Source organism: Lagopus muta, chromosome 5, assembly GCF_023343835.1.
Source record: "Lagopus muta isolate bLagMut1 chromosome 5, bLagMut1 primary, whole genome shotgun sequence".
NCBI lineage: Eukaryota > Metazoa > Chordata > Aves > Galliformes > Phasianidae > Lagopus > Lagopus muta.
Window position 1 is genome coordinate 47184274 of NC_064437.1, and position 24830 is coordinate 47209103.

Genomic DNA, 24830 nt, shown 5'->3' on the forward strand with positions numbered 1-24830 from the left:
CAGGAGACTGTGGTATGTGTTACACAGCTGGCAGGGGGACGAGATCAGCGGCCGGGCTGCCGTGAGCCCTGTTCCCGCGTATGCCAATGCACAGGGAAGAGGAGGGAAGTGAGAGACGTCCTCCCGGCCCTGCTGCTCCGCGGTGCACAAGCTCTGCGCGGGGAGCTGCGCCTGCCGTAGGCGGGGTGGTATCGGAGGTACGGAGCATCGCTCTGGCGGGGAGGACTCCGTGCGCGCCCGCTCTGTGCCCGCCGCCCCGCTCCGTGCCCCGCCGCTCGCTGGCCGGCGGCGCTGCCGCCACGTGGCGCCCGGGGTCGGGCCGGGCGAGCGCCGCTCCGCGCTGCCCGCCGGGCGGGGCGGGCTCTGCCGCCGAGTGGGACCCTGCGGGGCGGAGCCGGGCCGTCCCGTCCCGGCGCGGAGCGGCGGTGCCGACCTCGCTCCTCCCGGCCCCGGCCCCGGCCCCGAGGCGGGCGCTGCCCATGGGGAGCGCGGCCCGTCGGCGGCCCGGCAGCACGAGACCCCGGCGCTCGGCCCCGGCCCGCGGGGCGTACCTGGCCCCGCCATGCCCGCCTGGGCCATCCTGCCCGTCATGCTACCCGCCTTCACGATCACCGGCATGTGGATCGTGTGAGTACCCCGCGGCTGCTCCCGCCGCACCCCCGCAACGCCCGTCCGCGGCTCCGGTTCGGGGGCTGCAGAGTCCCGCCCGCCCCGGTGCCCGCCCGGCGCCGGGGTGCTCAGGGCGGGAGAGCACGCCGGTTTCATCGCTCGTGCGGGGCACGGGCTGTCACCGCTGTCGGCCCGCCTGCTCCGACTCGGCCCGGGCTGGCGGCCGTCACCCCGGCTGCCCCGATCTCCGGGGCCAGTAGTGCGGTGCCGCTGGCACCGGACGAGGGCTTTCCCCAGGTGAGGGCTGCCCCGCGCGGTGTCCCGCTGTTCGCTCCCCTGTTACGTGGCACCCAGGGCTCCGCGGGGCTCCTCTCACCCGTGCCTTCCCTTGACCCGTCTGTCCCAACGGCTGCAGCGGTGTGAGCTGCGCGGGGCTGCCGGTGGGCTGGGCCGACCTGTGCCCGAGGTGGCACACGGTGACGAGCAAGGTGCTAGAAACGGGCAGTGCCGGTGGGGCTCCCCCTGCTCACACGTTCTCTCGCGCTGCCGCAAGGCTGCCTGCTGTGGCGAGCCCACCTCGTCCCCCACCTGCCTGCTGCTGCTTCTTCGTGCTGTACCTGCGTTTATCCAACGCCGCGGTGAGGAGCTGAGCGAGGCTGATCTGCACGTGGGGCTCTACCGGCACCGGGCCGCTTCTCCAGACTGCCCCGAGCCCGTGGCAGCGGGAGTGCGGGCGGCGGGGAGGGGACGGGCCACCGGAGCAGCCATGGGAGCAGCCTTGGCTGCGCAGGACCCCAGCAGAAGGCAGGGTCGGGGCGCTGACAGGGCCCGGCCCAGCGGGGAGCTCTGGCGCATATATGGGCTCGGCCGCTTACAGGGACACGGTTCCTACTCAGGGCAGCCAGGGGAAGGCAGTGTGCAGTGCCCTGCAGGCAGCCCCGGAGCAGTGCCCAGGTTCATAGCCGTGACTCCGCTCTCATTTTCCCCAGGTATGCCATGGCACTCTCCAACAACCACATCTGCCCTGTGCACAACTGGTAAGGTTGGGGCGGCAGGGCCCCAGTAACACGAGGGGACCAGAGGTCCCCTCCAGACATCACCTGCTTTACCCCTGGGGGTTGAGTGTGGAACCACACGGGGATGCACCGCTTGCAAGGTTGAGCACCACGCTGCTGAGCCTTGAGTTCAGCCAAGCAGGGCTGCAGCCAGCCCCCACTGCACGGTGGCCCGGCTTTGCTGCCCTGTGTGTGGGGACAAAACACTGAGCATGGAAAAAGCGTAAAACGAGCGGCCGGGGAGTTGCAGAGGGCCTTGTGTCTCCATGGGGAGGCTGAGCCCTGCTTGCTGGAGGTCAACCTGTGGTGCCGGTGGGGCTGCAGAGTGCACCCGGCTGTGCCTGGGCTGGGGATGTGCACTGGAAAGGGACCTGTCAGCTTGCTGTGCCACCCCAAATCTACCCAGAAAACCTGAGTTAATTCTCACTAGAGAGCTTGAAGGAGGGAAAAAAAAAACAACTGCTGCTGTTTCCTGTCTGATGGCTTATTCTGTCTTGGGAAGAATGTGTTTGTCTCTGTGGCATAAACAGACGTTAATGATGAATAATGCTTCCGAACTTCAGGCTGCTTGCCTTAAAAAAAAAATGAAAAGCTCCCAAACCAAACAGCACCACAAGGGCAGGCCTTGAGGCTCCACGCCTCACTCGGGCTTGCGGTTGGAAAACAAAGCCACCAGTAAATGAGGAGACAGAAAACACACAGCGGGACCGGCCCAGCCCTTCCCAAACCTCCATCCTGTTTAACCATGTGCTGGCTGAGCTGCTTTGGCTGCAGGCGGGTGCCGTGGGCTCTGCGGCTGTGTGGTGGGGGCACCGGGGTGACCCAGGTGGGGCTCCTCTCGTGGGACCTTTGGCTCCCCAGCCCATCCATTGCTCTCTACAGGAACTACAACCAGTCGTGCGGCCTGGACAGCCCCGGCTCCTGCTGCACTCTGGATCACATCCCACTGGTCAGGTGAGGGCAGCAGGGGCCTGGAAAGGGCTGGGCGGGGGCTTGGGGTCATCCTTGAGCAGGTCCCAGGAGGACCTTGCAGCCTGGTGACGCTGCTGAGGGCTGCCCTGTCTTGTCCCCACAGCAAGTGTGGCACCCTGCCTCCTGAGAGCTGCTTCTTCAGCCTCATCTGCAGCCTGGGCTCCTTCATGGGTGAGTGTGGCACCAGGCTGGGAGTGGGCTCTGTGTGGTGCCAATCTGATGCCTGCTGGCATCAGGGTCTGCATTGGTGCAGACAGGTGCTGTCTCCATCCCACAGTGATCCTGGTGGGGCTGCTTAGGTACGCCCATGTCCTGGAGCACGTTGGGCCATCGCTTCTCAATACCCTGGGGCTGGCTGCCGGCTGGATCTGTGCTGCTGGGCTCACAATGGTGGGCAACTTCCAGGTAAGGCTGCAGGGTGGAAAAGGGCCAGGCAGGGCTGAGATGGGGGACAGGGAGCATGGGGGGGGGGGGAGGGAGTGAGCAGGCCTGGCTGTGTCCAGCTGCTGCAGGGGGTTGTGGTGGCGGATGAAATGGGACCTGGGGTCGTTCCATTCTGTCTGCTTGCTCCTTTGCTCAGCTCTGGGTCGTGTCCTTCTCTGGGCACTGGGGTTGCTCCTTGCTGTGGCTCTGGGCTGTGCTCCTTATCTCAGGAAGCAAATGCCAAGGCCACAGTCTGCTGCTGTGTGCTGGGCAGGGTCAGGAGGTGGTGCTGCGAGCACACCTCGGTGGTGCCCCGATCATCCCCCGCTGACACTCTACGTATTCCATGCCCGCAGGTGGATCACGCCAAGGTGCTGCACTACATTGGGGCAGGGGTGGCCTTTCCCACCAGCATGCTGTTCGTCTTCCTGCAGTCCGTCCTCACATACCGTGCGGCCAAGACCCGCGGGCACTACTGGACCGGCCACCTGCGCAGCATCCTCACGGCCATGGCTTTTGTCACCCTCGTCTTCAGTATCCTTCTCCAGGCCCTGTGATCTGGGCAGAGACAGGCTCCAGACTGATGCCGTGTGGTCTGGGGATATGGCAGCCTGGCAGGGCTCCAGCCGTGTGCTGGGAGGAGCCAGGAACCAGCTGTTTTTATTAACAGGTATTTTGAGCCCTTGGCAATGCACAGTCTGAATTAGCTAAAGCAGTGCCCTGGCAAAGCTGAGGCTGACACAAGCAGAGCACAGAAGCACTTTGTGCAGGTGCCCAGCATAGGAAAACCACAGCAGCCTGCAGGCAGGGCACAGCCCTTGGTCCACACTGGGGCTTCAGACCACCTGCGGGCAGGGCCCTGTGCGAGGGGCAGTGCTATGTGGCTGTGGCTGTGCAGGGGCTGGGAGTGGGTTGGGGAGCAGCACAAGTCACAGGGGCTGGAGGAGAGGAAGAACACAGGGACCTTTTGAGGTTTTGGGGTGGTGCGATTGTGCAGAGGGTGCTGTCCTCTGTGGGTATCTGGGATATGGCCGTGGTTTCCTTGACCAGCACAACCTTGGGTGGTGTGTTCTTCATCCAGGAGAGCTTCGTGCTGCAGCATGTGGCTGCCCTGTGCGAGTGGGTGTTCATCATTGATGTCCTTGTCTTCTATGGCACCTTCACTTTTGAATTTGGGGCCATCTCCACAGACACCTTTCTGGTGCTGCTGAAGGCAAGCCGGGCCCCCAAGAGCCACAAAGGGGAGGACAGCCTGCCTGGCGCAGAGGGGCTGCCCATGCTTTGAGCTCCGTGCCACGAGCATCTCCCTATCTAGTGCCTCTGGGTGCAGTGTGTGTGTGTGCGTGCGTGTGCACGTGGTGCTCTGTACCTGCCCTCCCACCTGGGGCTGCAGCCCATATCCCTGCCCAAGGGCTGGGCCTGCCTCTTCTCGGCTGCCAGACACAATCAGGATCCCTCTGCCCAGGCTCTGGCCATTGGCTTCCCTGGGATGTCTCTACATTCCACGCTCCTTATCAGCCAGCATGGGAGGTCTTGCAGGGCTACAGCTTCTTGGGGTCTGGCCAGGGTGTGCAAGTCTTGTGTGGCCCCTGCTGTCCCCAGGGCTCGTGGGAGGGTGCTGAGTGGGTGTGTGTGGACATAGAGCTACGTATATGTATATATATATGTATATATACACATACTATATAGTTTTCCCTGTCCCTTGAGAGGGGTGGTTGCTGCTGCTGTGCGCGTTGATCAGGTCGTGCTTTCCGACCAGCTCACAATCGGCCTAGAACCCACCGGTCTGTGTAGTTCAAAGAGGATTTTTATATATAATATATTAAAAAAAAAAAAACACAACAAAACACAAACAGTTACTAAGCGTGCACGAGCCATAACAAAACAAACTGCAGCCGCGCAGGCCCCCATCGGCCGGCTGCCCCCCGCCCCGCCCCATGTCCCCGTGTCCCTGCGAGCGGGGCGGGCCTGGAAGCCCGGGGAGGCGGGGCCGGGCCGGGACTTTCCCGGGGCAGCGACGGCCGCGCGGGGCCAGCGGTGAGCGGCGGTTCGGAGGTGAGCGCCGGGGCGGCCGCGTTGTGCTCGGGGTCGAGGGTGGGGGGAGTGGCGCCGGTTCCCGCAGGGCTCCGCTGCTCCCGTGCCGTGCCGTACCGCGGGGAGCGGGGTTGAGGCTGGGGGTTCGGAGCTGGCATCCGTCCCTGCGGTCGACCCTGCCCGGGGGAAGGTCGTGTGTTTCCTTGTTGAGCTCGGTGGGTGCAGCTGCGCGGCGAAGGGCCCTGCAGGGCTGCCCTAAAGCTGCCCTGAGGCCGATGCTGTAGTGGTGATGTGGGTGATGCGGGGACCGGGATGGAGACAGGGAACGAGAGGGGCTTCTGGGGGCTGTGCGGGCACACGGCAACAGGAGAGATGTAGCTGATCGGAGCGTGGCCAGGGTTTGCCCAAACGAAGTCAGCTGTGATGGGAGGACTGCCCTCAGTGGATCCGTGCTAGAAGTGGGCAGTGGGCTGGGAGTCTGGTGGCCATCGATGCCCATAGCTGTGACAGAACAGAGCCTGGAGTTGTGCAGAAAGCACGAGGTTGGGAATTTAAGGCTGTGATTCACGGCTTTGGCAGGCTCCTGGGGTGCAAAATGGCAGAGGAGCAGCCCGAGGGGGGCTGCAGCACGATGCCTGTATGCCAGCGTGGGTTGGAGTGCTCCTGCTGCATCCTGTGCTCCTGGAGCAGCTCCCTGGGGCTGCTGCACATCCTGTTGGCAAACAGACTGACGGACATGGAGCTATCCTCCTGCCTGCAGGGAACCAGCTCAGCAGCTGTTACAGGAGGGAAGAGAACAGCACCTGCATTGATGGGTCACGTTCAGGAGGCTGTAGGCACGAGAGCATGGCTGCACTAGAGGCAGTGGCAGGCCCTAGCACCTGAGCTGTGAGAAGGCCTGAAGATACAGGGCAGGAGGGAAGTGGGCCCCCCTGGGGCCGTGCAGGGGGGGATTGGGGCCTCCTTGCTGGTATAGGGCTGCTGCTTGGTGAGGAAGACAGCCCCTGGCCTGAGAGCGGGGATGAGTTGTGTGGCTTCCAGGAACAAGGAAACAAAGCTGTCCCTGGCCCTGCTTATAAGACAGGTGTTCCAGCTTCCCCTGATACATGGACACAGGGAAGGGAAACCTCTGGAGCAAGGTGTGGGCTGGCCAGAGGGCAGATGCTACCCTGTGACGTGCCCTTGTTATGCTGTGTGCTGCAACAAGGGCAGTGCTGAGGAAGCTGTGAAAACCCCTCAGGAAGGGATAGAGAAAGGGGAGCTGCTGCTTGTGAAGGACACAGTGGGCCCTTCCCAAGGGCTCATTGGGCAGAGTGAGGGGCTGTCCCGCTATAGCTGTGGTGCAGAGATATTCTTCCCTTCCTATGACATCCATGCCAACAGCTCTGGGGGTGCAGGGACTGGATCCCAAGCAGGTGCAGTGCTCCCCACCAGTGCAGGGCCAAGATGTGCTGTGCTCTTGGGCTCTGAGAACAGCCCGAGGAAGGTCCTCTGGCCCCACACCTAGGCTCAGACACTGCCTTGGCTGCACCTGCGGGCAGGGGCACAGGGCAGCCCCTAGGGGCCCAAGGAGCTGGAGAATCTCCTGGAAGAAGTGCTTTTCAGCTTCCGAAGAACATGAGTCACGCACGAGCTGAACAATCCCCTTCCTTCCCCTGTCTCCCACACACCCAAAATCCCCCAAGTGGGACCTGCAGCGGCCACTGATTCAGAAAATCATGGTATGAGGGCACGGCAGACTCAGATATATATATTTTTTTCCTTCCTTGCTCAGCGAAGAGAAGGGATGTGGAGGAAGCGAGCTCACCCCGTGCTGCCCTGACCTTGCCCTCTACCCGAGCTCCGTGGCGATTCCCTGCGGCAAACCCTGACGCGGCGATGCTGGGGCTGGACGGGCTGCTGCGGCCGGCCGCCTCCGGCACGGTGAGCCGAGGATGCGGGCGCTGGGAGAGCGGGAAGGAGGGACGGGAACGCGGGCGGCAGACGCTGCCCGCGGCCCCTCGAAGGGGAGGACGGAGGGCCGCCCTTACGCGGAACCGGCGCGGCGGCAGGACGGCCGCTCCTTGCCCTGCCCGGGACGCGCCGCGGGGCTGCGCCGTGAGCCGCGGGCGGAGCGTCCCTCCGGGTGCGAGGCCGTGCACCGGAGGTGCCGCCGGGATTTCCAGTCCTCCCGGGGCTGCCCCCGCGGGGCCCCGCCGCTGACTGATTGCGATCCTCCCGCTCCGGGCCCAAAACTCCCCGGGTGTTTCGGGAGGGATGGAAGCGGCTCGCCCCGCGTCCGAACCCCCGCGCCGCCCCCGCCCCGCGCCGCCCTCCCGCCGCTGGTTGCCGCGGGGCCGTGCCGAGCCGGCGGGGTGGGGCGGGGCGGTGACGCGCGGGGCCGTCATTTCCCGGCTCCGCGGGGTTTCTAGGGACTTTCCGGAGCGGCGTGCCTTCCTGCCGCCGCCGGCCCCGCTCAGCGCCCGCTCTTCCCGCAGGCCGGCGGCCGGCCCCGCAGCGACATGGACGAGCACTTCCAGCCCGTGAGTGCGGACGGGGGTCCCGCGGGGTGCTGTCTGTCTGCTTGGGTGTTTGCATGTCGTCTGGTTGCCTGTCTGTCTGCCCGTCTGTCCCTCTGCTCGGGTTGGGTCAGCAGCAGACCCCGGGGACGAGGTGGGCTTTCTGTGCCTGCTGCCCCTCATCCTCGAGAGGTGGGGAGGTACGTGGGGGTCTGCTCCTGGCCTGGGGGCTCAGCCCTGCAGCTCATGCTGCTCTCCCCTCCCAGTGCCTGGATGGGATTGACTACGACGACTTCAGCTTTGGCTCCCACATGGTGGAGCAGAAGGAGCCCCTGATGGAGACAGGTAAGGGCTGCGTCCCCTTGGGTGGCTCGCAGCGGCCCCATGTTCCCCTGTCCCCAATGTGGGCTGGCTGGGAGCCCAGCCCTGCGCTCCAGAGTGGGGCTGTGCCGCCTGACCCCACTGCGCCCTGTCTGCTGGGCTTCACCGGCACCTCTCCTCTTTGCCCTCCAGCAGTCGGCCCCTACCTGGTGATCATTGAGCAGCCAAAGCAGGTGAGGATGGCACACGGGCGAGAGCAGGCGGGCTGTCACTGCTGCAGGGTACATTCTCAGTGCTGCCGTCAGGCTGAGCTCCACTTTGCTTTCTGCAGCGGGGCTTTCGATTTCGGTATGGCTGCGAAGGCCCTTCGCATGGGGGGCTGCCAGGAGCCTCCAGCGAGAAGGGGCACAAGACCTATCCTACTGTCAAGGTGAGTGCTGTGCTGCCGTGGCCCTGGAAGTGCACATGGGTTGGGATGATGCTTGGAGGAGGGAGTACATGAGCCAAGGATCTAAGAAGCCCCAGGTCCGACTTTGTGCCTCAGCTCCCTCCTCCCCGCAGATCTGCAACTACGAAGGGATAGCGCGCATCGAGGTGGACCTGGTGACACACAGCGACCCTCCGCGTGTGCATGCACACAGCCTGGTGGGCAAGCAGTGCACCGAGGCCGGCAACTGCGTCGCCGTCGTGGGGCCCAAAGACATGACGGCACAGTGCGTGTGGGGCGTTTTCTGAGATCTGCGGGAGTGGGGCGGGAGCTGCGCGCGCTCTCTTGCTGCGCACAGAGTTCCCTGTAGGTCCCATAAATGCAACCCCTGTGCTGGCCCAACCGGCTTCCATTTACATCCCCTCCAGCCCTGCAAGTCCCCACTGTGGCTGTTGGGGTCCTCTCTTCTGGGCTCCTCTCTCGCCATGGCTGTGCACCACTGCCCCCCGTGCCATGCCACTGTCTGCTGCTGCTTGGCTCTGTGCTGACTGTGGGCTCTCCTGGGCAGGTTCAGCAACCTGGGAGTGCTCCATGTCACCAAGAAGAACATGATGGAGATCATGAAGGAGAAGCTGAAGAAGCAGAAGACGCGCAACACAAATGGGTTGCTGACAGGTGAGGGCGGTGTGGGTTGGGGTGGTGGGGCCATACAGCGTGGGGCAGCTGCTGGGCACAGAGTGTCTGACGGTACCCCCCATGCAGAAGCTGAGCTGCGTGAGATCGAGCTGGAGGCCAAGGAGCTGAAGAAGGTGATGGACCTGAGTATCGTGCGGCTGCGCTTCACCGCTTACCTCCGTGACAGCAGTGGAAACTTCACTCTAGCACTGCAGCCAGTCATCTCTGACCCCATCCATGACAGCAGTGAGCATGGGGCTGCTGTGGCGGGGACATGGGGGGGGGGGCCATCCTGCATGGGGTTACGGTACTCTGGGTGTGCTGCTCCCAGCTGGGTGTTAACCGAGCATGTGAGTGGCTCCGTTTGGGCCTCCCTGGGCTCCTAGTGCTCTGCGGGGCTCCTGACACTTGGCCCCACAGAGTCCCCTGGTGCTTCCAATCTCAAGATCTCGCGGATGGACAAGACTGCGGGCTCGGTGCGGGGTGGGGACGAGGTCTACCTGCTGTGCGACAAGGTGCAGAAAGGTAAAAGGCTGCAGCTCTCCACACGGGCTGCAGCCAAGCAGACGTGAGCCCCATGGCTGTGTCCCTGCAGCCAGGCAGCAGGGCAGGCGATGCCCAGAGTCCCTTTCCTCCCCAGATGACATCGAGGTGCGGTTCTACGAGGACGACGAGAATGGCTGGCAGGCCTTTGGGGACTTCTCCCCCACGGACGTACACAAGCAGGTGCAGGGGGATGGCGCGAGTGGGTGCCTGTGGGGTGGGCAGGCCCATGTCAGGTTGCAGGCCAGAGCAGGGCCCAGCGCTGTCCTCCTGTCCGCAGTACGCCATCGTCTTCCGCACGCCCCCCTACCACAAGCCCAAAATTGACCGTCCTGTCACCGTGTTCCTGCAACTGAAGCGGAAGCGCGGGGGGGACGTCAGCGACTCCAAGCAATTCACCTATTACCCCGTGGTGGAGGGTGAGTGCTGTGGGATGGGGCTCCCGGCCCTGTGGCTGGGCTGCTCCCCTGCCCCTCACCCCCCTCCCGGTCTCTCCCTGCAGATAAAGAGGAGGTGGAGCGGAAGCGCAAGAAGGTGCTGCCTCAGTTTCCTCAGCACTTCGGCGGGGGCTCACACATGGGGGGTGCCGGCGGTGCTGGGGGCTTTGGAGCAGGAGGAGGTGAGTGGGAACGTCCTGCACCCTGTGCTGCCAGCCTGGCCTGACCTGGCCCTGACCTGGCCTTTGCTCCACAGGTGGTAACCTCAGTTTCCCTTATTCATCCGGACTGGGATACAACAACCTCTACTCCTCCAGCCCGCACCCTGTAGGGGGAGGGTACCAGGGTGGCGTGCAGATGAAGGCCCCCAACGAGAGTGGGGATGGAGGTGACAGAGAGGTGCCTACAGAAAGCAACTACTGCAGGGAGCTGCAGCGGCATGGTATGAGGGTTCGGGGTGGAGGCTGTACCCACGGGGGCCAGCGGGGGTGTGGGACCCAGAGCCCTCTGCTGACGTCCTGCCTTGCCCTGCAGCCCACCTGTGCCGCCTGTGGCTGCTGGCACGCCGCAACGCCCATGCCCTGCTGGACTACTCAGTTACTGCCGACCCCCGCATGCTGCTGGCTGTGCAGAGACACCTGGTAGCCTCACAAGATGAGAATGGGGACACGTGAGTGCTTGGAGCAGGGAGCAACCAGGGAGGAGACCTGTGGCCGTGGAGCTGATGTGAGGGCTGTCCTCTTCTGCAGGCCCTTGCATCTCGCCATCATCCATGAGCAGACGGCTGTGATCAAGCAGCTAATTGAGGTGGTGGTCAGCATCCCTAGCCAGCAGATCATTAACATCACCAACAATCTGCAGCAGGTATGCGTTCCTGGTCAGCACTGTCACATTGTCACAGAGAAGGGCTGGGGTGGGAGGGAGCCTTGCTCCTGTGCCCAGACCTGGGGCTGCAGCTGCCCCATCCCGATGCCATGCATGAGGAGTCAGGGCTGTGCTGGGACAGGCTTGTTGCTGTGATGATGCCTCTGTCCCACAGACACCGCTGCACCTGGCAGTCATCACCAAGCAGCCGCAGGTGGTGCAGCTCCTGCTGCAAGCCCACGCCAACCCCACCCTGCTGGACCGCTACGGCAACTCCCTGCTGCACCTGGCACTGCAGACAGGTGATGAGGAGATGCTGCGGACGCTGCTGGCCCACCTGGACTCTGCCACCCCCTACCTGCTGTGCTTGCCCAACTTCCACGGTGAGCGGAGTGGGGAGGGAAGGGGCCATGCTAGAGAAGGGCCCTGGTGCCACAGCAGGGTGCTGAGCTGGTGCTACTGCCGCAGGTCTCCTGCCCGTACACCTGGCTGTGAAGGCGAAGAGCCCAGCCTGCTTGGACCTGCTGGTCAGGAAGGGCGCGGATGTGAACGGCGTGGAGAGGCAGGGCGGCAGGACCCCACTGCACCTGGCTGTGGAGATGGAGAACCTCAACATGGCCACGCACCTGGTGAAGAAGGTAGGTAGGAGCTGGTTCCTCTCCACGGGGTGGGGGCAAAGGTGGAGGCAGGGCCCCCTCTTCATGGCCTCACACTTTTTTCTGCAGCTGGGAGCAAATGTCAACAGCCGGACCTTTGCTGGTAACACCCCCCTGCACCTGGCTGCCGGCCTGGGCTCCCCAACCCTCACCAAACTGCTGCTCAAAGCAGGTAAGCTGCAGCCCTGCCCTGCTGCTGGGTGCCTCAAGGAACCCCTGCCCTCGGGGCTCAGCCCAGACCTTCTGACAGGGGCAGATGTGCAGCGTGAGAACGACGAGCCCATCAGCCCCTCCTCGTCAGAGGCCAGCAGCGACACAGATGGCGACCCCGAGGAGCAGGAGCAGGCAATGGAGCTGGGGGAGCCAGCCCCAAGCCCCCATCCCACTCCTGAGGAGGAGCAGGGGGAGACAGGGCCTCGGCAGCGCCGCTGCCACACAGCTCTGGACCTGACCCGGAGCCAGAAGGTGTGTGGAGATGCACAGGTGGGGGCCGTGGGTTGGGGTCTCCAGGAGGTGTGGGGGCAAAGCCAAGCCAGGAGCTCTGCCAGGGCTGGCACCAGCCTGGTGCCCCTCCATGTTACAGGCCCTGTGGGGTGCTGGGGAGTGTTGACTGGCGCCTGGGGCAGTGCTCACATCCCTTCATGTGCCCTGCAGGTGCGGGACATCTTGCTGCAGGCCTCCCAGCTATGCCCTGATACTGAGCTGCCCACCGCCCCCCGGCCAGGTGAGCAGCCCTGCTGCACGCACAGCAGGGCCGGCAACTCTCTGCCCCCACGGCAACAGGGACAGATGGTGTGTGACAGGGGTACGTGTCCCCACAGGGAATGTGCTGTCTCTGGATGGTGATGCGCTTCAGGGGCTGGAGCAGCTGCTGAACCAGGACAGCAGCGGGTCAGACTGGATGGAGCTGGCCAAGAGGCTGGGGCTCTGCAGCCTGGTGGAGACCTACAAGGACACCCCTTCACCCAGTGTCAGCCTGCTGCGCAGCTATGAGGTCAGTGCCAGGCCCTGTCCCTGTGCTGTCCCCTCTATGTGTCCTCTGCTCACCGTGTTCTCCCTGCAGCTGGCCGGGGGCAGCCTTGGGGGGCTGCTGGAGGCGCTGGACTCCATGGGGCTGCACGGGGCTGTCAGAATGCTGCGCAAACCTGAGCCGCTGGAGAAGCTGCAGAGCACAGGTGTGGGACTGGGGGATGGGAGGGCCCCACTGCCCTCAGCCCTTCCAGCTGATGGCCCTGGGTTTGCCTTGCAGAGGTCAAGGAAGACAGTGCCTATGGGAGCGAGTCGGTGGAGGAGGAGCAGGCGGCCACCCTGAAGCCGAGGCCAGTGCCAGAGGGCGAGCTGCCCCACAGTCAGCAGCAGCAGGTGCACTGAGGGGCCGGGGGGGCCACGCTGCCCCCCACCCTGCCTCTCCCACACAAGTGCCTTCTGGACTGGGGGCTGCACTGCAGCCCGGCTGCCCTGCTGCTGAGGGCTGGGACACAGCGTGCCAAGCCCCACTCTGCTCTTATTTAATGGTCCCGCGCCTGGTGAATAAAAGGGACACAGTTTCCATTAGCCTCAGCCCTCTGTGTCTGCCCCGGCCCCGAGAGACACAGGGAGAGCAGCCAGCCCATGCCCCCTCAGCATCACCCCAAGTGCCTGTGCTGTCCCCAGTACCACTTCTGGGCTGCCTGGGGAAAAACCACAATGCACCAAGAACTGAAGAGCAAGTTTTACTTCAGTAACCGACAGAAGAAGCTGTACAAAGGTTTTTCTCCCCCTGAGCCACCTGGGGCAAGGGTGGAATTATTTTTTTCTTTTTTTTTCTTTTTTTTCTTTTTTTTTTTTTTTTTGCAATAGACTCAAAAGAGCAGAATAAAAAGTTTGACACATTCGCATAGTGCTGAAACTGGCGAGGTCCCACGCACCAGGAGCAGCAGCCCCCAGCCCTTCTCCAGCCCTAATGCCTGCCATCTGCCTCCAGTGCTCCTGCGGCTACGTGAGCACCAGTGTTTGCTCCAAGCGTCCTCCAGGCCATGCTCACCCTGTGGGCATGCCTGGGAACTGAGAGCCTGCAGCCAAAGAGCAGGCTCTCCAGCCTCTGCTCCTCCTCCTCTTATTGGAGCGGCACTCAGCTTTGCATCCTCCAAGGCCCTTGTGATGCTTTGGAGAAGTGGCACTGGAAGGAAAGCCCCCTTCTCTCCATCCCCCACCCCATACCCACCTCTGCCCAATGCACATCCAGGCAGGGCCCAGGGCCACGTCCAGACTGCAGAGCTGTGCCCACATTCACAAAGAGCCAGCATGTAAGCAATGCTGCTCAGCTCAGGGCTCTGCAGGAGGGCTGCTGGTGCAGGGTGGGGGCTCACAGCACACCAGTGATGCTCAGCTCACTGTCTGGGGGGGTTCTGCGTCCTCCTTTGAGTCCATGTAAAAACATTTCCCCCCTAGAAGTGCACAGTCTACAGGACATGGCTGAGTTTGGTGCACTGTTGTTCTGTTTGTTGTTTTGTTTGTTTTTAAATAGTTCCCAAAAAGCATCAAAATTAGCCCCCCAAAAAACTCCCTGGTGGTCAGCTCAATCTGGTACTAAAAAGTGCAAAACTGTATCACAAAAACCGTCCAAAAGTTGTAAGAAAGCAAGAGGCATGGGGGCAGTGGGGAGGGGGACCTGGGTTCCCCCAGCCCTTGGAGTTGGGGGCCAGGGATGGCTCCATTCCACATGGCATAAAGGAGCTTGAGGAAAGCAGCTGGCGGCTGCGCTGCAGTTTTACACCAAGGAAAGTAGCCCAGTCAGGGGGTGTCAGTCCCTGCCCCTCCCGGGGGTGGGGAGCTGGAGGGGAGCCTGCAGCCAAGCACAGAACAAGGGGAGCAGGAATGAGTCTGTGGGGCAGCTCTGACCTGCAGCCCCTTGGTCCTGCCCTACATCTGTCTCTGGCCCAGGGGCCACCGGACTGCTGTTGGTGGCTGAGTATGGCTGTCCCCACCGTGACGCGTGCCCCCGGAGGATGGACTCATGCAGGGTCCCAGCAGGTATGTGGCACCCACCCAGCGCCCTTGGGCAGGATCGGAGCTGCAGCGCAGGCGGCTGATGCCCCTGGCTTATGATTTCTGGGGGTGGCCGGGGGGCTGGCGGCTGGCACGCTCTGAGATGTTGCGCTTCACCTTGGTGCCTGTGCTGGAGGGCTCGGCGTTCAGCGAGGGGCTGGAGCGGGATTTTTTCAGGCCATCATCCTCACCGCCTGCTGCGTCAAAGAGCGTGGATTCAAACGCCGCCAGGTCCTCAGAGCCAGCCTTCAGCTTGGCCCGCAGCAGCATGGCGTAGGTGCCATAGCGGGATTTCTGGGGACAGAGCACAGCACAGAGAGCAGTAGGGTAGCAGGGCACTGCCTCTTCAGCCTGCAGCCCGCAGAGTGCTTCTTGGCCCTCCAGCACAGCCTGGAGGTGCAGTGCCTGCTTCCACCAGAGGCACAGCAAGCCACGGCATAGATCATCCAGCCCCACCCCTGGGAGCCCCTTACCCACGCTGGGGAGCTGCACTCCGAGCAAAGCATTGCAGCGGTGCCAGAGGAACCAGATGCAATTCGGCCGAAGAGGTAGGAGAGGTCCCCATGACCTGATGGTGGCCCAGAGCCGGCACAGGATACAAAGGTCTGCCCTGCTCACCTCAAACTCCAGGTACTCCTCCTTCTGCTTCAGCTCCTCGTACTCCTTGCCCTTCACCTTCTTATCTGGCAGAGAGGAGCGGTGCTCCAGTAGCTCTGCTGACATCGTCTTGAACTTGGACTCGTGGCTCTTCACTTGCTCATCCTGGGGACAGGTGACACTGTCAGCACCCCACTGCCCTCACTCCAATGCTGGCATGGTTCTCCCCTCCTGGCTACAGCAGGAGCTCAGCTGCCACTCCCAGTCTTCTAAACACTGCTGGCCAAAGCACAGGCCCTTTGGGAAGGTCTCCTGCTCTTGGTGGGCTGGCTGCAGTCTTAGAAATTAATCCCCTCTGAAAACTAGGCTGTTTTTTTTAAATCCTTTCTGCTCTATGAATAACTGCGGTGGCACTAGCGAGAACCAGCTAATCCCCTACCCAAGCTCCTGTCAAGGTCCTGCCGTGACGCAGGTCCCCCTCATGGGTGTGGGTAGGTGGCCACGTGTGCCTCCATGCCCTGGCACCGCCTCTCACCCTGTACCTCTCTCAGCACAGCCCCTCGCTCCCGGCCCACCTGGGACAGCCGGGTGCAGGAGCTGGGGAGCAGCGGGCGGCTGAACTTCTTCTGGGAGCCGATGGCAGCAGGGAAGGGGGGTGCAGAGAACATGGCTGCCACCACGTTGATGCGTGTGATCCACGAGTGCATCTGCTCGGAGTTCCTGGGGAGAAAGGCCAAGCGTGGCACTGCATGCTCTCCCCACCAGTCTTGGCACACCAAGGCCCTGCTCTGCAGAGCCACCCAGTGCTCACAGCTGGCCCCAGCTCTGCTCCAGCAGTGCATGGCCTCAGGCCCACTGGTGCAGAGAGGAGAGGAGCTGGGCAATGCCTAGGAACAGCGTCAGCTCCTCTCCCTTCTAGAAATGGCCAGGATGTGGAATTTAGCTCATCCCACTCACTACCACCAGCAATGAACATAGCTCACCCCGCCAAGCCCCACTGTGGGACTCACTGTGCTTGGAAGAGAAAGACCCTCCAGTCAGCTGTCCTGAGGTAGAAGACGTTGGGCCTCTTGCTGTAGTCTGATGCCCGTGTGGCAAGCGAGTGGTGGATGCTAATGGCGTTCTTCAGCTCCTCTTCTGCCAGCGCCTTCCCTGGCTTGTATTCCTCCTGCAGGGCACTGGGTGCTTCAGAGCCGGCCAAGGGCTGCTCCCACCACAACCCAGCACCACTGTGGAGGCTGGCCTCCAGCTGAGCCCCAGGGGCAGGGCCCCAGCCCGCACCCCAGGTGACCACAGCGCTCCTCACCTTCTGCAGGTAGAGAATCATCCCTTTCAGGATGGCGTGGAAAGGCTTCCAGCCGCGCTTCCCTCGGGGGGCTGCGGGAGAGGAGAGCAGCCCATGGATCACCCTGCCATGAACCGTGCCAAGCTACACGTCACCCCACCCTGGGGAAGTGCAGCACGCCTGCACCGTCCCCGTGCACCTGAGCCCATGCTGGGCACGTGGCTGGCAGATGGGGCTGCAGGGGGGGCTACGTGCCTGGGGATGGGGACAGAACGCTGCCACACGCCAGGTAATGCTGGCAGCGCCTGATCGGATCAAGGTGGCATTAGGCAGCCGGGGCTTAGGGAGGATTTTGCAGTGGAAATGGAGAACGTGCCTGGCAGTGCAGAACCTGCAGCATGCTTGCAGCACTGTGGGATGCCTCGGCACGCACCCCCAGCTCTCCCAGCACTGCAGGTAGGGAGAGACCTTCAGCCCCCAGCCTGGGAGTAAATCGCCCACTGCAGCCTGATGCACGTGGAGGAGAGCTGATGCTGCAGGCAGGCTTGATGCTATGTGCAGATCACATAGGGTGACCCCTGCCCTTCTCCCACTCTCAGGGTTCCTGCAGCTCTCCAGTGCCCCCCTCCCTAGACACCTACTTTTCTTGCAGTCGGGATCAGCATGGATCTTGCGCACTAACAGTCCGTGCTTGTAGGTGGCGATGCTGGAGTCCTGGGAGAAGTCCAGGAAAGGGTTACTGCAGCTGCTGATGCGTTTGATGGACTTAGGTTTGGGATCAGCCAGCTCTGAAAGGGACTTCCTCAGCTCCTCCTCGTCTCTGCCAGGTACAGATTTGGTTAGGACAAGGACATAGAGCGTCTATGACCTTGCCGGGGACAGCAAACATCAAGCCTCCCAGGCCAGGCCGAGCAGTTTGCTGTCACTGAAGAGGATCCCACAGCCCAGCCCAGCCTTTGTGCCCTTGCCCGCTGAGACTGGCAGTTGTGCTGCTGCCGGGATGAGCCACAGGGGCTCTGTCACTGCTCCTGGCTGGGGGCACCTGTCCTCAGGAGTGAGCAGTCTTTGTGGACATCTGCTGGACTGGCTGATGAGCAGTGCTTCACACCTCTCAGCACACCCTGCAGGGCAGCACACCTCGCTCACACCCTCCCTGCCAACGATATCCCCTGCCCTCCGGGCTGCATTGCTTCCCTCCCCCGCCCCAGCACGGAGCTATGGGAGCCCGGAGCTGCGGCCTCCCCCCTCCCTCGTAACCGTTCGCTGCTAATTAAACCCCTCAGCATCTGCCGGCGTCTCCATGGCAGCAGCCCGTGCGCATTGGCTCAGCGCTGGCGGAATCGCCGGGCTGATTAATCCCCGCAGCGCGGGTGCTGCCGCTCCTGCTGCTGGAGATGGCAGCTGTAGGCGAAGGTGCGGGCACCCAGGCACCGCTGCCTGGGCACTCAGCAGGGCTCGGCACAGCCACGGCTGCGGGAGCTGCTCTTGGGACCCCATCGTGGTGCCGTGCTGGGGCAGAGGGCTGGCACCCACTGCAGCTCCCTGTGCACCTCCATCCCTACCCCCCAATACAGGCCCTGGGCAGCGGGATGCTCCGGGGCCAGGGTGAATAGGGCTGCCACGTCGTCAGGGTGACCCCAGCACGTGCCAGGCCTACACAGCCAGTCCCCCCATGGGATGCTTACATGGCCCACTGCAGCTTCTCGTTCTTGATGGAGCCATACAGTGCCTGTGGAGAGAGGAGCGGGGTTTGAGTCAGGGGAGCTGCTCTGGGGACGGAGGAGCAACTGGAGGTAAAGGCAATGCTGGGGCAGTCCATCCTGCACACAGCCCTTCCTTTCTGGCACTGGTGCTGACAGCCAGGCTCCCTTTCTGCACATACTAAGGCTTACAGATGATGTCTGAGCACCACAGGACTCCCAGCCAGGGCATAGTCAGGGCTCCGTGCTGGGGCACGGCCCGGGCTGTCACCCCTGCGCTTCCCTCCTCCTGTGTCTGCCCAGGGCAGTGGCAGAGAGTGAGCAGCACGAGTTTTGCCAAACACATCCAGGCTGTCAAAGAGCTGCGGCCACAGGGTGAACTGGGCTGGCCAAATGGAGAGCTTTCAGGCCCAGGACAGAGAACCTTTGGATTGGGGCAGCTCTGCAGAACATCAGCCTTTGCTAGGGCCTGCAGAACTCCTGCATCCCTACAGCAGGCAGCAGCCACCCAACTCTGTTTGTCCTCTTGCACTTGTGGGCACCCACAGACCCCAGGAGCACAGTTACATTTCAGTAACTCAGCAAGATCTGGCATCTGCTCCATGTGGGATCTGCAGCCCCCAGCACAGGAGCGCTGCAGAGATCTGGTGGCTCTCTGAGAAAAGATGAAAAGCACCTACCCCAGGGTACTGCAGACTGCCCACCCCCTCTTCCCAGGGCCTCCACGCTCTCTGACTCTTGCTGTGTTCAGCAAGGCAGGGCCCGTGCCTGTGTTTCAGCTGTGAAAAAAAAGTCCATTTGCAGATGGGTCTGGGGCTGCGTTCCCAAGCGCCTGTCCGGTCCCAGCTGGGTGCAAGCCACAAGCGCTCAGCCCAGCCCTATAGCACAAGAGGTTCTGGAGAGTGTTCCCAGCAGTGTTCACTCAGCACTCCAGATCAAGGAACAGGACGGGTCTGGAAGGCATCATCCTCAGAGGAAGATAATTGAGTTGTGCACAGACTGTTCAGGCAGCTGCCAACATCCATCTCTTGGCTGGAGACTGCTGGGGAGAAAGCTTGCTGGTGGCTGATAAAGTACAACTGCAGGCTCGCAGGGACCCTGCCAACAGACCCAGCAGCATCTGGGGAAGGCAAATCCATCATCCCGAGATGTGCAGTGGCCAGAGCGGAAGAGGGACTGGGATTATCACGTGTGCTCTGCTCGGGGAAGCACTGGCCCAGCACCAGCTTGTTTTGCAGAAGATGAGAGGACCTCCCTGTATGCAGGCAAAAGGCAGGGTGGCTGATCCTGGGAAGCCAGCAGCCCTCAGGAGAGGCACAGCCCCAGTGCCCCAGGGCGGGCTGTACCCAGCTCTGTTTGTGCTGCCCTGGGAAGAGCAGGGGACAAGCAGCAGATGAAGCAGGCTTCTGAGGAGCAATGTGGGCAATACAGAATTGTCATGGGGAGCAAGATGGAAAGCAGCTGAGAAGGACTAAGAACAACAGAAACAAAAATAATAGAAAAAAGGCAGAGAGAAGTGGAGCCAAGCTGGTGAGAACACACTCAGGGAGCAGTTCTGAAAGAGCAATATCTGCACGGTGCTGGTGAGCAGCACAGCGGGGCAGCACTACAAAAACACGGGCTCTGGGACTACATAGGAACACTTCAAAAGACAACCTGACTGCTGGCTTCAGAAGGCTCCCACAGCCCCACTACAAGCACCAGAAGCATTCCATGAGTCTGATGTGGGCAGGAGCTGTTGAGCAGCCTCAGACACTGGGCCATAGGCTTCCAGTGCTCCTGCACCAGGGAAACACACAACTGTGAGGTGAGCAGAAGACAGCACAAAGCCTGCACTGCAATCCTGCACTGGGACTCTGTTGGGGCTCTGCCTGCTCACCGCCACCCCCAGCAGGCAGCAGCGTCATGCCTGAAGGGGACAAGTCTGGCCCAGCTCTGAGCTGAGGATGCTTTGCACCACACTGCCTGTTGCTGCTCTCTGTTCCCACTGCTTGTCCATACTAAGTCCCAGACTCTGTGATGCAGGATCCCTCTGATGGGGCAGAGTGCGCTCTGCAGCCCAGCTCCCCACGGCTGTCAGCACAGACCACAGCACTGCGGCTTATCACTGCAGGTCCCTCTCTCCTGGCCATCTTTGCTCTATGGGTTCATTTCCAAGGAGGCAGATGATGGCATTTTATGGCATAGCTGAATTTGTGAGCACTGTCCAGGAGAAAGCAGGGGGCTGGTGGGGAACTGGCTGACCCAAAGCAGCTGTCTTTTTGTTGCCATCACAGGGTTATGAGCTCACTGCTGCAGAACGCAGGGTAAGGCAGCAAGCCCTGTTTTAAATATGCACAACACCAGGGAGACCCAGGGATGTACTGCTCCAGTGGGACTGCCAATGGAACCAGCACATCTTCCTTCAGTGACCTCCCAAAAGGGCTGGCAGGATGGCAGGCCCAGGTACTGCTCCAGCATGCGTCTGGAGGTGTGCAGGCTGCACTGGAGCAGTGTCCTTGCACAGGGATAGCTTGGCTGCACAGACAGTCCTCTTCTTCATCCCTCTGTCTCAGAGCAGTGCAGAGCAGGGGAGATTCAGTGCTGGCATGGGAGTAGGGCAGCAGATGGCCCTGGATGCAGTGTTGGGACAAATGGGACTGCACTGAGTGTTGCAGCCCAGCATGTCCCTAACAGAGAAGTGGTGTGACGTTCTGCACAGCAGTGAGATGTTGCGCACAAGGGATCTCACAGCCATACAGTGCCCTCCCGCAGGCACTCTGCCTCTCTTGGGCATTTCACTACGAGAGCTCAATCGTGGTTTTCCCCAACTTTTCCTTAGCGAAGTTCCTTTCCCTACACCCAACTTCAACGCTGTGCTGGGTGCTCCGGGCACACAGATGCCTCGGCTGTCCCAGTACACACAGCATGGTCACATGGGGACGTATGGCTGTGCTGCACCAGGTCCTCATCATCCCGCCGTCTGCCCCGCGGGCACAGACTACGCTCAGCAGCACGGCCACCTGCGGCACCCTGTGCCCCCGCCCCTCTCGATCCCTCGCACCAAGGAGCATCTCCCCTCCTGCTGCGGTTTCCATCCGAGTGCGTCACAACCCCGTGCTGCTCCCAGACCGCCGCGATGGCCGGCTCCGCTCCTGCCCGGCACGGAGGTGCGCGCCCAGCTCCAACCCTGCCACTTCTCCCCACCGAGCACGGCGGCACACCGGCCCGACTCCCCGAAGCCGACGCCAACTGACGGCGAGCGCGCTCCCAGCAGCCAGCAGCCCATTTTTCCCGACCGGAGCCCCTCCTTCTCCCCTGCTCTCGGCTCAGAACGGGACCGCAGCGCCGCAGCCCGCAACGCCCGGCACCGCGCACCGCGCCGCTTGGTCGGGCGGGAGGGCAGCCCCCAGCGGCTCTGCCCCCGATCCTCCCCGCACGACGTTTCCGACCCCGCCGCCGCGCAATGTCCCGCCGCAATGTCACGCAGCCCGGGGGCTGCGGGCACCGGGCACGGCCCCGCCGCAGCGCAGCGCTTGGAGAGCCGCGCCGCGCCGCTCCCGTCCACGCTCGTGCTGCCGCGGAGCCCGGCGCCGCGCAGCCCGCCCGGCGCTTACCGGCTTCTTCTTGCGGCGGCTCTGGAGCCGGCTGACGACCAGGTCGGTGTACAGCACCGGTTTCAGGGTGCGGGAGCGCTGGGGCCAGCCGTAGCAGAAGGTCTCCACGCCGCGATAGTTGCGCCCGTAGCGCACGGAGCACATGGAGCGGGACCGCATGCGGCCCGCGCTGCTGTTGATGCTGTTGACGCCGATCATGGTGCCGGTGCCGGTGCCGGCGGCGGCGGGGGCGGCCCGGCCCTGCCCTGTCCTGCCCTGCCCCGCCCGGCCCCCCGCACCCGCGGCCCGCCGCCGCCGCCGCCGCCTGTTGAAGCCGGGCCGGGCCGGGCAGGGCTCGGCGGCTGCTGCCCGCGGGAGGCGGCTCCCCGCCCCGCCCCGCCCGCCGCAGCCAATGGCGGCCCCGCGGCGAGGAACGGGGAGCGGGGAGCAGGGCCCGGCCGAGCCCAGCCGAGCCCAGCCGAGCCCAGCCGGGCGCGGGGCTGTGCCGGGGGGCGGGCCCGCGTTGCACGGCTCAAAATGGAGGCGGCCAGCCCGGAGGGGCAGCAGCAGGGGTAGCGGATGCTACGAGTGGTTCTGCTGTTGGACGCCCCGGGATGTCGGCACGCTGCTCTCGGGGCGCGACGGTATGGAGCCGTGCGTCCGGACGCCCGCACAGGTACCACGGAGCTTACTGGGGTGTGAGGCGGGCGGGGAGGTTGCCCGCGGATCAGGCAGCTGGGCTGCGCTTGTTGGGGCGCACCGAGCTTGTCCCTGGTGACGCTGAGCTGGGGTGCTCCCGCCCGCTCCCTCCCATCCTCAAGTGCGCGTCCTACACTTAACCTCTCTGTCCGGTCCTCCGAGCGCAGTCAGAGCTGCCCTGCAGGCAAGGCGCTGCCGCTCCGTGCAGGACCGAAGGGCCGATCATCCTTGGAGCCGATGGGGATCGATGTGCAACCCGCCTAGGCGTGACTGAGGAGGAGATGCGGACAGAGGAGAAGGGGAAATTTTCCACTGTCGTCACTGCACGGCACGGTGACTGCCGTGCCAAACCTGCAGGGCAGAGCAGGCTGCTCTGGGATGGGAGCAGGGCAGTGAATCCTCAGGTCAGTGGGCTGTGGAGTGCTACCGGGGGAGTCAGGCTGAGAAAGTCCAGCTGTGTTCCCAGTTCTGAGGTGGGAGCCAGCCCTGCTTCCCACATCTGCTCCTCATTCACCCAGCATGCAGACGATCTGAGCACTGTGCCCCTCAGCTGGGAGCAGGGCCCCTTCTGCCCCCTTCCCATGGGGCTGCCTGCATGCTGGGGTTTAATTCATTAACAGCTGTGAAGTGCTCTGGGTTCCTAAGCTGGAAAGTAGCACAGATAGGGCTGACTGCTAAGCAGTGCTGGGGAGGAGGGGGCCTGAACTGCTTTTGTGTCTGCAGGTTCAGCAAAGCACAGGATTAAGCTGTGGAACAAAGATACAGAAGATCTAAGGCTCTCCAAACTGATCAGCTGTGTAAAAGTCAAATCCATGCCTGAGATGCACAGCCAACAGTTGTGAATGAAGACCTGGGGACTGGGCTGAAATCACACCTACAAGAGGATGGCTGGGTCCCAGGGCTAAGCCACTTGCTTAGGACACCAGTTTGCCTCTCTCCATGCTGGCTGGGCACCTGTGCTCCTTTGGCTGCTGCAGTCCAAGCCCAGCCTGCAGGCATAGGCATCCCCAAGCATGGCACTGTGAGCTCCCACATCCCCAGGTGGTGAGGACACCCAGGCAGGCTGGGCTCTGTCTGTGGAGTGTAGCTGCAGAGGTTGTCAGGGAGATGGTTTCCAGCAGCTGTGTTTGCCCAGCAGGACAGCGTCACTGCCTTAGCTCAGCAGCAGGGGCACAGTGAGGCATTCTGGTGAGGGGGATGTGGTGCACAGCTATGAAAGCACAAGCTTTAAGTGTTTTGGTTTCTTTTGCAGGAAACTCTAGAGTGTTTACACGCATTATCTTGTAGCAGATAAAGTTTGTGTCTGACTCAAGCTGCCACCTGCTCTCAGGCATCCTGCTGCCTTTCTCTTGGGACTTCTGCGTCAAAGAGGGAGAAAATGTAGTCCCTCATTGATGTCCCTTCCTGGTGCTGCCCATAGAGTCAGAGGGCCATTGCTGCTCAATGCTGCCCACCTGTCCCCAACCTTCTTCCAGCTGTGGGTGACAGTCATCCCTGCTCCCTGGTGTATTAGCACCTGCCCTGGGCAGGCTTGGGAAGAGCCCCAAGACCTTTTTTCTGTGCTACTGGAGCTGCCCATGAGCTGCCCCTGGGCTCTGATAAGCCCCTCTGAAGCCTGCTAGTCCTTCCCTTCCCCTGCTGTGCTTAGAAAATGCATGTGCTCCTGCAGCACTAAAATTAGCTGGCCAGCTGTGCATGCAGAGAAGCTTCAGTTCCCAGGTGGGGGACCCAGGTTTGTAGAGGAGGCAACATCCTATGTAGGTTAATGGGACTAGCGCAGGCTACCGCAGGGAGAAAATACACTTTCCTCATTTCTCTGCTGCCCAACCCTGCAACAGGAGTAAGGAGCCAAAGCCTACCGTGGGCAGAGAGAGCATATTCTCCCACTGAGCCTGGCAAAAGCTGCCCAGGAGTGGCCCGGCCCCTCTGCCTTTTATGTGCCAGCTCCCTGCCCAGCATTTTGCATATTCCTGTTGCCCCAAGGCCCTGTGCATGGCCAGGGCTCCCGAGGGAGTGATGGAGAAGCTGCAGCCTGCCCCTGACGCACCACCTTGGAGGTGCCTTTTGCTCCCACTCCTCAGCATGGCACTGATACAGAGGCGTCTGAAAAGCGGCTGTGGGAAGCTCTGCAGCTGCAGAGGGAACAGTCCATTTTTAGCAGCTCAGCCTCCCTGCTGCAGGCAGCGATGTGCAGGGAGGTGCTCCCACATCATCAGGTGCAGCACCGCAGGCCCTGGCCCCACAGTGCTTGCCTGCACCAGGTGAAGAGCTTGACCCTACCTACCAACAGCAGACTGCTGCAGCACGTGCTTACTGCCCTATCTCACACAGGCTGAGATCTGATGAGATAATGCAATCGTGCCAAAGCCTGCTTGGGCACCTTTTGGGGTGGAAGCTGAGCTGCAGCACCTGCACTGAGGGTATCCAGCTGTA

The 24830-nt window shown here is 62.5% G+C and overlaps 3 protein-coding genes across 11 annotated transcripts in view; 2 read left to right on the forward strand and 1 right to left on the reverse strand.

Annotated features, from left to right (window-relative positions):
* The first annotated feature begins 398 nt into the window (after window positions 1-398).
* TMEM150A (transmembrane protein 150A) lies at window positions 399-4887 on the forward strand. 2 transcript variants are annotated; one of them, XM_048946497.1, is made up of 7 exons: window positions 399-627; window positions 1599-1646; window positions 2547-2618; window positions 2740-2807; window positions 2914-3041; window positions 3416-3593; window positions 4121-4887. In XM_048946497.1, the coding sequence occupies exons 1-7, from the start codon at window positions 563-565 to the stop codon at window positions 4342-4344; spliced, it is 783 nt and encodes a 260-aa protein (XP_048802454.1). In that variant the 5' UTR covers window positions 399-562; the 3' UTR covers window positions 4345-4887. The 2 variants fall into 2 exon arrangements, with proteins under 2 accessions (XP_048802454.1, XP_048802455.1); XM_048946498.1 differs by lacking the exon at window positions 1599-1646.
* A 164-nt stretch (window positions 4888-5051) lies between these two features.
* NFKB2 (nuclear factor kappa B subunit 2) lies at window positions 5052-13068 on the forward strand. Of its 5 annotated transcripts, none has more exons than XM_048946461.1 (24): window positions 5052-5114; window positions 6868-7016; window positions 7505-7615; window positions 7858-7936; window positions 8105-8145; window positions 8244-8342; window positions 8474-8625; window positions 8908-9014; window positions 9102-9260; window positions 9435-9539; window positions 9655-9740; window positions 9838-9976; window positions 10060-10176; window positions 10251-10436; window positions 10529-10664; window positions 10744-10858; window positions 11034-11241; window positions 11327-11496; window positions 11584-11686; window positions 11765-11979; window positions 12169-12238; window positions 12336-12508; window positions 12578-12689; window positions 12764-13068. In XM_048946461.1, the coding sequence occupies exons 2-24, from the start codon at window positions 6972-6974 to the stop codon at window positions 12883-12885; spliced, it is 2850 nt and encodes a 949-aa protein (XP_048802418.1). In that variant the 5' UTR covers window positions 5052-5114; window positions 6868-6971; the 3' UTR covers window positions 12886-13068. The 5 variants fall into 5 exon arrangements, with proteins under 5 accessions (XP_048802418.1, XP_048802419.1, XP_048802420.1 ...); XM_048946462.1 differs by having other exon boundaries at window positions 8108-8145; XM_048946463.1 differs by having other exon boundaries at window positions 7571-7615.
* A 404-nt stretch (window positions 13069-13472) lies between these two features.
* PSD (pleckstrin and Sec7 domain containing) overlaps window positions 13473-24830 on the reverse strand; it is a 34034-nt gene continuing 22676 nt past the window's right edge. For all 4 annotated transcript variants that reach the window (XM_048946459.1, XM_048946458.1, XM_048946460.1 and 1 more), the window contains exons 11-17: window positions 18109-18152; window positions 17065-17243; window positions 16445-16515; window positions 16149-16306; window positions 15714-15858; window positions 15160-15303; window positions 13473-14835 (exon numbers count right to left, since the gene is read on the reverse strand). In XM_048946459.1, coding sequence (XP_048802416.1) covers window positions 14596-14835; window positions 15160-15303; window positions 15714-15858; window positions 16149-16306; window positions 16445-16515; window positions 17065-17243; window positions 18109-18152 — 981 coding nt within the window. In that variant the 3' untranslated portion in view covers window positions 13473-14595. The remainder of the gene's footprint in view (window positions 14836-15159; window positions 15304-15713; window positions 15859-16148; window positions 16307-16444; window positions 16516-17064; window positions 17244-18108; window positions 18153-24830) is intronic.

Excerpts from the sequence above, each read along its gene's own strand:
- TMEM150A (XM_048946497.1), top strand. The coding sequence starts at position 563 with ATGCCCGCCTGGGCCATCCTGCCCGTCATGCTACCCGCCTTCACGATC. Across the intron at positions 628-1,598 it reads ATCACCGGCATGTGGATCGT|GTATGCCATGGCACTCTCCA; the intron begins GTGAGTACCCCG and ends CATTTTCCCCAG. Across the intron at positions 1,647-2,546 it reads ATCTGCCCTGTGCACAACTG|GAACTACAACCAGTCGTGCG; the intron begins GTAAGGTTGGGG and ends TGCTCTCTACAG.
- NFKB2 (XM_048946461.1), top strand. The coding sequence starts at position 6,972 with ATGCTGGGGCTGGACGGGCTGCTGCGGCCGGCCGCCTCCGGCACG. Across the intron at positions 10,177-10,250 it reads GGGCTTTGGAGCAGGAGGAG|GTGGTAACCTCAGTTTCCCT; the intron begins GTGAGTGGGAAC and ends TTTGCTCCACAG. Across the intron at positions 10,859-11,033 it reads TCACCAACAATCTGCAGCAG|ACACCGCTGCACCTGGCAGT; the intron begins GTATGCGTTCCT and ends TCTGTCCCACAG.